The sequence below is a fragment of the Anolis carolinensis genome, chromosome 4 (assembly GCF_035594765.1).
Source record: "Anolis carolinensis isolate JA03-04 chromosome 4, rAnoCar3.1.pri, whole genome shotgun sequence".
NCBI lineage: Eukaryota > Metazoa > Chordata > Lepidosauria > Squamata > Dactyloidae > Anolis > Anolis carolinensis.
This window is the reverse complement of record NC_085844.1, coordinates 224712728-224727589: the sequence shown is the minus strand read 5'-3', so window position 1 is coordinate 224727589 and position 14862 is coordinate 224712728. Positions and strand designations below refer to the sequence as shown.

At 39.7% G+C, this 14862-nt stretch overlaps 1 protein-coding gene across 7 annotated transcripts in view; it reads right to left on the bottom strand.

Moving 5' to 3' along the window:
• Window positions 1-8303: 8303 nt before the first annotated feature.
• The window catches only part of src (SRC proto-oncogene, non-receptor tyrosine kinase), a 116001-nt gene continuing 109442 nt past the window's right edge, over window positions 8304-14862 (bottom strand). For all 7 annotated transcript variants that reach the window (XM_062978869.1, XM_062978867.1, XM_062978871.1 and 4 more), the window contains one exon: window positions 8304-14825. In XM_062978869.1, coding sequence (XP_062834939.1) covers window positions 14617-14825 — 209 coding nt within the window. In that variant the 3' untranslated portion in view covers window positions 8304-14616. The remainder of the gene's footprint in view (window positions 14826-14862) is intronic.

Here is a 14862-nt window from a genome sequence, read left to right as displayed (position 1 = left end):
CTGTGATACTAGCTCTGACCAGAAAATGATCTTTCCTTGACAACTTGGAGGTATTGATCACTTCTCCCACAAATCCAAGCTGAAAATCGTATCAAGGGTATGATCTGTTGAATGTGTCTGTCCAGAAACCAATTAGGATAGGCCCATGTTTGTCATGGATACCATGAACTCCCAAGCTGCACCTGAAAAACTCATCTCCAATGGTATGTTTAAGATACCCAGAAACAAAAGTCTTGGTGACCCCAACAACATCTCCGAGACCAGTTCCATGAGCTCAGGGACTCTTAGGCAGCAGAGTGGACGGTAGACTAACAGAATCCCCAGTCTATCCCTGGTTTTCAGACTCGGGTAGACACACTCAATGTGATTCAGCTCCTTAATAGGTCATCTGGTCAGGTTAAGATGGTCTTTATAGACCACAACTACCCCACCCACTTTCTATCACCTCAGTAATGCTTTACTTGGCTGGGAGGACCTGAGCCCAGGTTGGGCCACTATAATTTCCCAGCCAAGTTTCAGTGAAGCATGCCAAGTCAGCTCCCTCATCTTTGAGGAGATCATAGATGCTAGCCCTCTTATTTTTCACTCACCTGCATTTACTTAAGAGCAAGGTGAAGTTTTGTGGGTCATTCTCCAAGTTCCCCAGGCTGGCAGGCTGATTGGAAGGTGAGACAGGTATTAAACACCTTTCTCTTCTTCCTCTACAAGGGCATGTGACCCTGCCATCACCATAACTCCCACTGCCTTGTATGACTTGTATTGCCACCGCAGGTCCTGAATACATTGAATCAAAAACAAACAACACAGAGCCAAAAACAAAAAAAATGAAAACACAAAATACAAATGATAAGGCATTAATACAAACACACTGAATACACAGTCAATGGATGTGTTCCCAGTCGACCAGACCGATTAGTCAGCTAGTCCAACAACACCCTACTCCCACCAGGGGGCTGTCTTGTAGCCAACTACATCAGAGGTTCTCAAACCTTTTCAGCCATGGAGCCTTTTTTTGAAGGAAAAGTTTCTCCTGGAGACATTAGAAATGTTTATATATTATATATTATATTATATATAATGTATATATATCAGGCATAGGCAAATTTTTGGACACGGATGGCTATCCAGCCTTTGTAATAATAATAATACGGGTTTGGGTGGCAAGGAGCTGAAGGAAAAGGGGTCTGGGCAGTGTAGGGGTGGAAAGAGGGGCATTTTAGAACTGTTTCCTTGGACTGAAAAAATATATATGCAGATTTATTGCTAATTGTACACAAGAAACCTTGGGGAACACTTCATCCATATGGCATCTCCTTCTATAGTTGTGCTAAATACTATGTCCTAGTTTTGTTTTTGTTTTTTGCATTATGCTGTCTCTAGTGTTTTTCTACATTTCAAGGAAATAGTTGCTGGCAGAAATCCTCTTTTACCTTTTCCCCAAGTAGAAATTGATGTACCAATTAAGCAATCAGTCCTTGTTACAGAGATTTGCAGGGAAGCTATTGCTGCGGAGAGCGATTCCCATTCATTTTGTAAGCTGCTTTAAAGATGGGTGTGTAGTACAAAGCATCAAACATTTAGAGGATGAGTGTGACTCCTTTACCAGTCTGCCTTGATCAGAGGAATAAGAGTCAGGAGCCAAGCAAGTCGAAGTCAGGAAATCAATGACTGAAAGTGAGTAGGTGCAGGTACTTCCAGGTCCCTGGCTTTCAAGAAGGGAGACTTTGCATGAATAATTATGCTGGAGGTGAACAACAGGACTGACTACCTTTTAACTACAAATGAAACGGAAGGAAACTTCTCAAGGCACATGCAATTCCAATGGACTTATGAAATTGACTCAAGCAGAAATTCCTAAGAACATTTCTATAATAAAGTCTACTTCACTCCTAGGACCAGAAAAAAAGTGTTCTGGAATGCTGGGAGTATACTATAGTCTTGTGTAGTTTCCTAAGATGTATTCAGACATGAGGTTGTGTTCCCACTGTGTTACACACTCCCCCCCCCCCCCACACACATAACTCTAAAAAACCAACAACTATACAATATGCAGCAGTATGTGAGACCCATTTCTGGGAATTAATTTTGGGTTTTCTGTGGTATCGTTTGAAGGAACATAAATAAAATCCTGTAAAAGTAATACAGTGAGTCTGTGTATTTGCTGGGTTTTGGTTCTAGGATCCATGGTGGATACTAAAATCTATGGGTGTTCAAGTCCTGTTCTAGATGATGATGTATTAAAATGATACTCATAGAATCACGGAATTATAGAGTTGAAAAGGATCGCAAATGCCATCCAGTCCAACCCCCTGTCATGCAGGAACACACAATAATTCCTTTTTTAAATGGCAAACAATTCAAATGAGTGTCAGTGCCTATGACATGGGAGGAGGCTACAACAAAGTATACCTATATCAGCATAACACTTGGCACATGGCAAAATCAACGTTTGCTTTTGGGATATTTTCCCCTTGAATATTTTAGAGCCATAATTAGTTGAATATATGGATACAGAAGGATGGCTGTATGGTAGTAGTAAATTTACAGTACCATCTCTGCAGCTCTGAAAAACTATCTTCTGTGCACAACAATCATGTAGACTGATTGAAAAGGTAATTTAAATTTAGAGTGCATATATTTCAGATGCTTGTTATCTAGCAGCAACCTAATATTATTCCTTATTTATTGAACACTTGTAAGACTGCTACTGTACAAAATCTGTAATTCAGAACCTGCCATTTATGAAATTGCAGGTCAAGCATATTCCACAATGATTGATCACTTGAGAATTCCATGCTTAAAATATAAAAATCCCACTGGAGGCACACCTCTGCGGCTGCCCTCTAACCCTTTTTAACACATGGGCCAATTGCCAATCTAGACCATGAAAAATGGGAAATCCTGACTCAGTTCAAGCATCATACTCTGGTTTAGCTGCAATTTTTCTTTTGCTAATGTTTGCTGGCGGAAGGGAAAATGCAGCCAGGCTTGAAGTCTTCTGAGGCAGCCCAGTGGAAAATGCTGATGACCTGTTTTAGGAGTGGGGTTGGATCTCAAAATGAAAAATGTAGCAACATGCAGGTGAGGCTGAAGAGTTCAAACCCATTGTACAGTTGGCCCTCCACATTCCTAGGTTTGACTTTTGTAGATTTTGATTGTTCATTGAATGGTTTAAAATGCTCTTGAGGAATCTCTAGATCAGTGGTTCTCACCCTGTGGATCCCCAGATATTTTGGCCTTCAACTCCCTGAAATCCTAACAGCTGATAAACTGGCTAGGATTTCTGGGAGTTGTAGACCAAAACACCCGAGGACCCACAGGTTGAGAACTACTGCTCTAGACCCTCCAGGTTTTGTTGTCCACCTATGGCAGAAGTTGACCATACAATTATGCTGAAAGATCTAGAGATTCTTAGAGAGGTATTCTCTCATATATTTTAAAAAGTATTTTTAAAATTGGGATTTTCCCACTTTCAAAGAAGCTCTGTGCCCCTAATCCCAACAAATGTTGAGAGCTGATTGTAGTGATTTTATTTGGCAATTCAGGTGAAGAGCCCCATAATATATGCTGGATTAAACAATTCTTTGGTCGGATGCAGCAGTTTTCTTTATATATTCTTAAAATGGAAACTTTAGCTGACATACTTTTGCTGAAATTACTTCATATATACAATTTTTTTAACAACTTGTTCTCACCATTTTGTCATTTAGTCATTTCTTGATGCATATGTTTAACTTGTTCTGTTTGTGTGTTATTTACTTTTTAAAACAACAACATCCAGATAAAGCAAAACAAGTATCATGCGTTTTGTGTAATCCATCATAATAAATTGGATGCAACCCATTTACAGGTCTTCAACCTGCCAGTTAAAAGATTCAAAATGTAGGAATGAGCTAGCCTTGTCGACTTGTCATGGACAGGATGTGTGTGTGACATCAGAGATGATGAACTCCACCCTTCACTACAAAGCAGTATCAGAGTGCATGCATTGGTAACCTCAAAACGACACCTGCAATTTGTTGTACGTTGGGCTATGCCCATACCCTGTTTGGAAACTCCAATTAGTTCAAAATATAGTCACTGGTACATTTAGTAGTGAACATATTACACTTACCCTATTTACTCGAATCTAAGGCTCACCGTTTTTGGCTAAATTACCTCATCAAAATGAGGGTGCACATTAGATTCATGTTATATGGTAATCTTAGTGCTGAGGCAAAGCAAAAGGGGAAGCTGCTTCAGGAGCTGCACCTAGAGCTCCTATTTGAGAGATGCCATCTCTAATTTAACCCTCGGATTTGTAGTTTGGCGAGGCATCTGCATCCTTTGGCAGAGAAGGCTCAAAACATTGTAAAACTACAGTACCCAGGATTCCATAGCATTGAGCTAGGGCAGTGAAAATGGATTCATTCTACAGAATAAATACACCCCAAGGGTTTCCTTTCAATTGCTAGAAATTTTGGTGTTCTAACACTTTTGTTTTTAAAGAAAGAATTCTAAGCACGTAGAATGTGCATCTTTTTCGCCAAATTAGAGTGCACTTTGTGCCGCTGCACATTAAATTTGGCAGCAAATACTTTTTTTGGTTTCAGGGTTTTGAAAATTGAGGTGCACATTAGATTTGTTGGCGCAGTAGACTCAAGTTAATATAGATATATTAAAATCACTCCATCTGCCAATTAGTGTCCAGGCAAAATGCAAAGTGTTGGTTATTACCTCTAAAGCCCTACATGGTCTGGGTTCAGGTTATTTATGGGATCACCTCCTTTCATATAATCTTCCCGGTAGACACAGGTCCTCTAGGGACGCTCATTCCAATCAACGAAAACTAGGCTAGCAATGGTAATCCAGATATCCTTTTCTGCAGCCACCCCTAGATTGTGGAATGATCTGCCGGAAGAGCTCTGACAGATGAGTATACTGCCTGAATTTAAAACAGCAATAAAGACTTCTCATTTTCCACAGGCTTATCCAGATAAATTTTAAATTATGAATTTAAATTATGTACTAGTTGTTTTAATACGTATTGAGTATGTAGGTTCTTTCAAATTGATGTTTTAATTTGATTATATGTTTTACATTTATTGTATATGTTGTATTTTAATATGTTGTTGTTTTCTGTCTTGATCCCTGTGAAGAGGTGAGTAAGTAATCATAGTCATAATCACAATTTGGGAGCTGTTCATGTATGAGGCTGAATATTTTCTAGCTTGTAGAACTGAAGCAAGGAGAATTCACCAAGTTTCAGCTTCTATCATAGCACCTTTATGCTGTTTGAAACTGAAGGCAGGCAGGTATCTGCTAAATTAAATTTTTCAAGAGACAATTTTGGCACCAGGTGGCAGTAAGCAAACAGAGAAGACACACTAGAGTTGTGTAGTACAATTAGGTAAGAACCTTCACATTTATAAAGGTGAAACCTATTCAGCTTAGAGTATCTCTGTGTCAAGGGAATCAAAGTCTCAGGTTTTGGTCTCTTGGGGTTATAGAAGACTGCCAAAGACTGTGTTCTAAAAGCTGTCAGATAAAGCAAATCACACCCACAAGGTTTAAATTGTTCTCCCCACAGCCATGAGGGAGAATAATCCCTCATGGCTGCAGGAGAAAAATTCAATCCAGCCACACAACATCTGGTGCTGCAGTCATATTTAACAGGTATAGGGAAAGACAAGATAAAAGATTTCTGTTGTCTGCTAAGATAACATCCAGCATCCATTATATTAAAGCAGGGGCCAGGAAATCATAAGCTGTCAAGAAATCTTAGGAATTGGCTTTGGTTGAATAACTGGGTGCAGTGGCATCACTAGTGGAGTGTAAGGGGCACAAACCACTCCAGGTGACACCATCAAAGGGGATGATATCCAAATTACTGTCTGTAAAAAAATTATGTTGCATTTCAGGAGAAGTGTATTGTCTTTAATAGAAACATCTCTATAGATATATCCACAATTTTTTTTATATGCCCAGTTTGCAAGTATTGATAAGACCACCAAGACTAAATTTATGGTGATTTAGTTTTTGAAACTTCTAACGTGCATGTGCTCTGGTCATGGCTATTATTATTACCCCACTACAATGTTTTGAATAATTGTAAGTGGCTTCTTTTGCACAGACCACAAGCACATGCTATTGTTTTACTTGCCAGTGTTGTTTTAATAGTTGTTGATTTTGTCAACTTTTCTGGAATTTTAGTTATAATATTGTGGTCTGGTAGGAGAGGAGGTCCATGGAGATAAATTACTGGCTTGGGTGATACTAATACCAATGATGCCCCTGGCTGGGAGAGAATAGTCCCATGCCTTTGCTTTGCCATTTTTAAAGGATGCAAAGGGACTTGGAGAAAGGGGAGTTGAAGTAGAGAGAGCCTCTGGGATTACACATCCTGATGAAAAACTAAAACATTGGAATCCTCAAACTCTGGCTGTGGGGAAGAACTTTTGGAAAAGAATTGTTAAGAATATTATGGTTGTATATATTTTCTGTTTTTACAATGATAACTTGCAAATACAGCCTAGTGAAAAAATTTCACTGTTTTGTTAAAGCATAATGACTATGGAAATGCATTAATATGCATGATTGCAGCCTTTGATGGTTTGAATGGGCCGGGCTGTGGCGCAGCTGGCCAGTAACCAGCTGCAATAAATCACTATTGACCAAGAGGTCATGAGTTCGAAGCCTGGGTCGGGTTAAGCCCCCAACCATTAAATAGCCCGGCTTGCTGTTGACCTATGCAGCCCCGAAAGACAGTTGCATCTGTCAATTAGGGAAATTTAGGTACGCTTTATGCGGGAGGCTAATTTAACTAATTTACAACATCATAAAACTGCCAGCAAAACAGAGGAATGGAATGAGGAAGTACAGCCACTACTGGACAGTGAAGCAACAGCTCCCCCTGTGGCCGGAATCGTGAAGCTGGGAAAAAAAAGTTAAATGCCTCTGTGTCTGTCTATATATGTTGTTTGTCTGTTGGCATTGAATGTTCGCCATATATGTGTTCATTGTAATCCGCCCTGAGTCCCCTTCAGGGTGAGAAGGGCAGAATATAAATACTGTAAATAAATAAATAAATAAATAAATAATGCTGCTCAATTTTTACTGTAGAAAATGAAGAACCAACTAAAATTCCTGCTAAACTTTTGTGCAAGACTTCTGTTTTCCCCGTTTTTAAAAACAATCCTATTCTGCCATGCATGTTATTTCCACCTTCTTTTTCCCCTGCCAACATACAATACCAACTACTATACCTGTCCCTTGACCTAGTCTTCTTACAAGACAAACTGAACATATAATGGTGAACATCCACAGCACACTGAAGCAGCTACCAGAAGTAATAGCTGGCATCCTGTTGCTGTCTTAATGATATTGTAAATCTGTCAGTCATGGAAATCAACTGGGTGATCTTGGGTGAGCCACACTCTCAGCACCAGAAAACCCCTTAGACTCACCATAAGTCAGCTACAACTTGAAACCACCACCACAAGGAGTCTGCTTTATGCCATCACAATTCACATTTCTGTTCATTGGGCATTTAAGCAGAAGTCCACTTAAAATGTAATGTTTTCAGCAGTACAGTTGCCCCTGCCTAGGGAGGCTAGAGAACTCTCTATACATATATTTTATAGTCATCTACAGTGGCCCCCATCTCAGTTCATTCTCTGCACTCTGGTTATATCAGCACAGGTCAACTTATTGCCCTTTCTTGAAATAAAATTATCAGTGTCTCCCCCTATATACTTAGTACCTTAGTGCATTTAATGGTTTGTAACAATCCTCAGTTTGTTGGCATGGCCATACATATACTTGCTTCTGGGTATTAAAAACACATCAAATGTGGCCTAGGACATTGATAGGGAATTTACCCCCAATTATGTTGTTAATGAGAGCCAGTGTGGTGTAGTGGTTTGAGTGTTGGACTAGGACACTGGAGAACAAGGTTTGAATCCCCACTCAGCCATGGAAACCCCTGTGGCTGACACTGGGCAAGTCACTCACTCTCAGCATTACAGCGAGACAAAGACAAACCTCCTCCAAAAATACTCTTCCGAGAAAACTCCATGATAGATTTTTGCTTTAGAGTCACTGTAAGTCAGAACTGACTTGACAGCACACAATAAGAACATGGGATTAATGGACTAACGTGGTATTTGTTATGTTAGGTATGTCAGCTCATTTCTCTCTCTGGATGTCTTTCCACGCACAGACATTGTGACATCTACAGACATTACATAAAACTGTTTTTAAAAAGAGGAAGAGGCACACACTGAATTGAAAGAGGGCCTTCACCTTCATTCATTTAGGAACTGTCATTTTTCAAAACATTTTATTTTCCAAAAAGAAGAATTAAGTATTCAGACACTAAAAAGGCAAGGGAAAAAGAGAAAGGTCATCACATTCTCTGCATAGATATCTGTAGATTATACAAAGAGTGTGTGTGTGTGCTCACGCGCACATATGTTTTTGTGTCTATAAAAAAGAATAATAGCAGAAGACATCAATGTACAGACTTGTTTCAATGTCATTGAAGCAATGCAAGAGCCTCACTGCAAGAGATTTCTCCATTGCAAACTTTACAAAAAATGAAGTGAATATAAAGAAGGACGATAAACATTAACACAGGAAGCGCTTTTAATGCTTCCTTCTTCACTTTGTTACTTCTTGCAAAGGGTGGTGCAGCTACCTTGAGACTGCCTGCATTTTACTGAACAAGCATCTTTCATCTTTAGCGAAGTTTCTACATCATGCATGAAAAAGAGTCGGGAAGTTCATAAAAAGAAAATTTGATCCATTTTTTCTTTCAAAACCTTCCCATTGGCAAAAGAAAATTAAGACTTAAAGTACACTGTTTGTTTAAATTAGTATCCATCATCATTATTGCTATACCAAAACCAAGAGATTTAAAACAGACCTATTTGTCTTGATTTTTGTTTAAAAAATGTACATACTTGGAAAAAAGAGGAATCTTTATACATTAATATCTATACACATATATGTACAGAGACATACACACACCCTGGTTTTCGCTTCAACAGTGAAGCTTTCCCCGCAGCTTGGTATATGTTCCATTTTGTATTTGCCAAGAAGCTGGTCCTCCTTGGTAGCAGACATTTAAAAATAAATCATATAAGTTATACAAGAATCATTGGCACAAAACAGCAGTACCCTCTTCCCCTTTTGCAAAAGGGGCTTCTCTCCATATTTAATTAAACAGCAATAATAACAAAAGTGGCATCTCAGTGGAGAGAAGTCTCCCCTTTTAAAACAACTGTTCCAGCTTGTACAAAAAACCCTGAACACATGTAACTGTAACATGAATATGCAAATGCAAGTCCTGCTCACAAATAAAGAGTGCTTTTAAAAAATACAGCAATATTACATGGTGGCGAAATGGCTCAGTCACAGATTCAAGAGAATACAGACGTTTTGGCCAGGCTCCTCTGACTGAGGTGGTAAACCTGCATTGGACCAAACCCAGGGGGAATGCAAGTGGGAACTCATAAGAAAATGCTCCTTACTGTCATCTTTTTCAGGTGGAGAGTTTTAGTTTTTTTCTTGTAATGAGGAGTCCTCACTTGGTGGTATAGCCCAGTCACGTTTATCATTTCATTTAAAATTAGAGAGTGTGGAAATCCTTAACTGAACATAGCTGGAAGGAGCAATTTAACCAGACATAAAATATCAAACTCATAGGCAATTGACCATGGCGTTTCAACAAACCTTGCTTTAATAAAGGAAGGTACTAGGTGGAATTGGGTAGATGTCAAATCAGAATCCTAAGAAATGGCTCAATGAAGAAAATCATTTAGGTCCCAGAAGCAACTGTAGGAAGAAGGTAATGTTCAGGGTGGCAAACAGAAACGAAACTAAAGGTTTGGGGGGTTGAGAAGGCACAGTCTCCATCACACCCAATAAGAACTTTTCTATTCACTGTGATAGGTTGGCCAGAAGGCCCCATATGATCTCCCTGCATTTCTAATCACACCAGAATAGGAATTCAAGACATCAGAGGAAAACAAATGCTTTAAAAATCAATGCATGGGAAAAAATAAACATCTTATGAACGAGCAATGTAAAAGATATTCAGAACTGCTAACTTGGAGATCACCCCACAATGTATTACAGATACCATGTTCATATTGGAAAAAGGACATGGACCTTTATAGCAGTTCTGCGGAAGGTAGGGATTTGGGCATATAACAAAGCAATTAGTTAAAAGATTGGTTATGGTGTCCTCCCATTGTTCAACCTATGCTAACCCACTGGTAGATTTTAAGAATTATTTGTGGCAATGCACTGGAGGTACACAAGCAACCTTGATTTAAGATTGAAGATTGGCTCAGTTGCTGTAAAATGGATGACGTTAGGTTCTCAGTGTCATAAAAATATGAGTCCAGATTATTTAGGGAAGAAGTGTGTGTAAAAATGGGAACTCCCTCACATTCCAGGTCACGCCAGACACAGGCATGTTTGCAGGGCTGAATGAAAGGGAAGCACATGAAGATTTATCACTTTGGACCATTTTGGTTTCCTACAGCATATATTTCTGGTGGTAACAATTTGCTGCTAAGCCAGTGGTCTTGGAGGATGTAAATGAAACACTGATATAGGTTCTATGCTCCATATATGTATTTCCATCAATTACACACACCATCTTCCCTGCATGAAGGACAGTTATCAGATTTTTCTGAGCAAAAAAGAAGAAGAAAGGTCCAAAACACCTCCCTATTCTAACACTGAGCTGATCACAAGAAGTATTTACATCTTGAACATATGGGATGACACCATATGAGATTCAATAGGGCAACATGATACCTACTGGTATTTGCCAAATCAACTAAGTTCTGGGAAACACCATCATAGTCTTGGCCCATGTTGACACTGAAAGCCAATGTGTTTTTTCCCCTTTTCTTTTGGCACATTAGGGAATATCCAGATTTTGTACATGAAAGATAACATGATAAGCTAAATACAATGGACACCAGCTAAATATAATTGCAACAACATTCTCATGGTTGTAAAAATCACATGCACAAGTCAACATCCCAAACCACCGAGCACCAAGAACTCAAATGACTAAAGAGCTATGTACAAAAGAGGGACTATTTTACAGCTGGTAAGAAATTCTCCCAATTAAATGAAACTGATGCACTACAGATGAATGTTTGGAACTACCCTGGCAGTAACCAGTGAGATAAAAGGCAGACTTGTTTATATATGGCTTGGCTTACTGATTCTGCCTAGATTTCCATTTTTATACAGCTCTTATAGAAGGCAGCAGGCCACATTAGAAAAATGGCTGGGCTGGCTTTCTTAAGATTTTTCTATCTATTGCATTGCAGGGATAACATGATCCCCTTCCTTAGCTTTCTGTAGTTTACTCCAAAACTATCTCACTTGCTGTGTAGGAAGATGGGTGGTTTCTTGGATTGTAGGCTTGGAACCTCAGCTGTAATCAAAGGCCACATCCTAAAGAAAATGAGTTCTTTCAACATCCTGTGGAGAGTAATGGTATAAAGTTGCAAATAAGAAAACTTTTTAGTATGATTTTCAATTAAGCAACCAGATTCTATGGAAGATACACTATCTAGTTGCAGCAGATGGAACAATTGTGAGTAACTGAATTCAGGTGTTGCTGGCATATTTGAGGTATGGCATAGTGGCACTTGCTTTGTACATACTGGACACATGTATTTTGATGGACAAAAACGAACATCAAACTATAGGCATCAGAAATGTGGGGTGCTGGGGTGACAATAGCTGCAAGATCAACTTACGGATTAACTGCATGCTCCACATATCTCCAGAAAAAATATCCTGTTTCAAATACTGCAGTGACCTTGTCAATTGAAAAACACCTCTTCGCAAGTTCTTCAGAGAAGCTGCATTATCAGTCACTCTGAGACATTTTCTCGGGCTAGGAATCGGAAATGCGCAACTCTATTTGTGTAGAGATATTTGCCCTAGTTAAGGAAACAGCATGACTCAAAAACCTGAACTCTCCTGTCAGTTCCTGGAGTGCATCTCAGGTCTTTCCTAGCGTGCTGCTGCTCAGTCTCCCTCCATCTGCCCAGCCAGCCTCCGGGTGAGGATTCCTTGGCTTGCAGACTAATGTAACAGGCAGGCTCCAGCCAAGACACCTGCATTTTGGCTCCCCTGGGTGAATCTCACGAAGCAAAGTCACAACAAGACCAACAGCTGATGGGAATAGTTGCTGGTGTGCAGGTCTCCATCCTGCCCAGTCCCTTACCCATTCCCAAATAGGAGACGGTTTGGGCATATAACAAAGAAGAAACACCTTACGGACTAGTCTAGAAGTGTCCTCCATGCAAATATTGCCAAATATCTCATATATAAGCTATGGTTTGCTGCAATTAAAACAGCTTTTGAAACACAGCAGGCTAGATATAAGGCTGGAAAGCTTTTGCAAGTATTCCTGGAAGTAAATAAATGACCGAAGAAGAGATGCACAGGGTCTGATCCAGCAGAAGCCTGAGCATCCATAAGGAAGGAATATAATGACCAAACTAAATGTCTTGTGTAGTTGTGTGGATCACTTCTCTTTTTAAAAAAACAAAATAGCCCCTCATGCTTTGAGTTTTAAGCAAAGGAATGATACCACAGCATGCGTTCACACACATGCATGTGCATGTGTATTTAATTATTTTGCTTTTCAGCTGTTTTTTTTTAAAAGGAATCACATCCATGCCATCTATTCCCTATGAGTTAAAGTCAGTTTTGGGATGGGGTGAAAAAGAACTGGCAAGAGAAAAAAATAAGCACTCCAATGTCTATTATTACTTTCCTAAAATTCACACTAGGAAAGATAGCTTTTAATTAAAAAAAAATACAGGAAAAGGTATATGCAGCTGCCTAAAACATGTAGGCAAGTACTTCTCCTTTCTGCTTTCCACTGCTTTGACCACCAATGCTTTAAAATGATGGGGAGTGGAAGCCAACAGGCAAAACCAAAACATTTGGTATGATCTGTATCAAACAAAGAACTATAGTTTTCAGGTCATGACCAAACATGAAGCAAAAACATGGAGTTTGATTTCTTAAAGGGTCATTCTAAGCAAGGAGCCTGCATGTAGTTTGCTCTTGTGCGTACTTTCTAGAACAGGCAACTGAATCAACTTTTTCATCTAAAGTTCATTGGAACAACCCTATCCCTAGGCTCAACCACAGCTTGGAAAACAGATTAAACACTCTAGAAGAAAAACCCCCCCTTCCCTTATGGGCATTTCCTAATACTGCTTTACTGGAACCTTTGACCTGCTTTACAAATATCACAAGTTGCAAGAGAGGAAAGGGACTGCATTCCAGTTTCCCTACAGAGATTAGGTTAAGGGTACACATTACACAGCTAAGACATCACAACTGGAAAGTCTGACCAGTATTATGTTTCTGAGGCACTAAGGAGCTCCAGAAAAAATGAAGCTAAGATGTAGCAATGTGGAAAGGAAAGGAACGATGTGCTTCATGAATGCTAGTCTTAACTAGGGGAAGAAACTGGCATTATAGTGGCTGGTAGCATTTTCCATGTAGGGAAAAGAAAAGCTTGCAAATCTGCCAAGTGGTTTTTTTTCCCAGCAGGTCTAACAAATTGAATAATAGGCTCTCATTATTGGACAGAAAGGCTAAAATGGAAGACAAGCCTGCAATCCAATACCTAACATAGTCCTGAGAATATATAAATCACCACGGGTACTACAAGTATCATATGACAAAACCAGCCCCTCCGTGAAGTCTTTGTCATATTTCACTTCACCCCCAGAGGCTGAGGACTAGCCAAACCCCAAACACTGCAAGTTTCCAAGCAAGACCAGTATCTCCAGTTCAGCTTATTATATGGCTAGGATCTGCAAGTGCACTGCATACAAATGGGAGAAGACTGTATGGACAGTGGGACAGCGACATCTTCAGTGGCAGATTAAAAGAGGTACACAGAAACATGGAAACATGAAGTGCCCAGAATATTAGTGAACTATGTTTTTTCTTGGAGTGAAGTAGTTGGTCCACTTCCAGGCAATGGGATTTGATACAGGAGGGAAAGGAGAAATTTGTGCTGGTTTTATACATAAAGGAGGACAAAAGCCATCTGAATCCAAAAGGCAGAATTCTATAGCATCACCACTCAGAGATGACACAAGTGCTATGAAGTCATGCAGACTATAAAGCGCATCATTGCCATCAGAAGCAAGTCCATCATGTTCCTTCTGACTAGTCTGGAGTGGTTTTGAGGAAGGACAGATTTTTTAAAAGGTAGATGGCCCTCATAAACGGCATCCCTTGGTTTTCACTTGGCCTGTTTGCTTCTGGAATAACCTGACTTTTCTGAAATTTTGTCTACTGAACCACTAGCAAGTTCATATTAAGGAAGTAGAACAATAACACTTCGCTAAATCAAGACTTTCATTAACCCAAAACAGGCAAGGACATCACATCTGCTTTGTAATGGGCCCAAAACTATTCTTGGATGGAAGAGCAAATCACCAGAATGAGGAAGAGACCTCAGCAGGTGCTCCAGAGATGTTCCAAGTATGTCTCAAAGTATATCCCTTGAGCACCTATGCAGTAGAAGCAGCACTGAGTCTTTGACAATAGATTCTGTTTCTAGATCTATAAGTTCTCGCCTGGCTGATACTGAGGTTCTGTTGATGTGAAGTAATCCTCCAAGAAAGCTTGAAGGTACTCAAAGGTGGGTCTTTCTTCAGGATCCTTCCTCCAACACTGGCACATCAGATCATGCAAAGATTCTGGGCATTCAGGTGGGCAGGGCATCCGGTAGCCTCGTTCCACTTGATCAAGCACTTCACGGTTCACCATACCTATCAGTACAGAAAATGAAATGGGTTATTGATACCA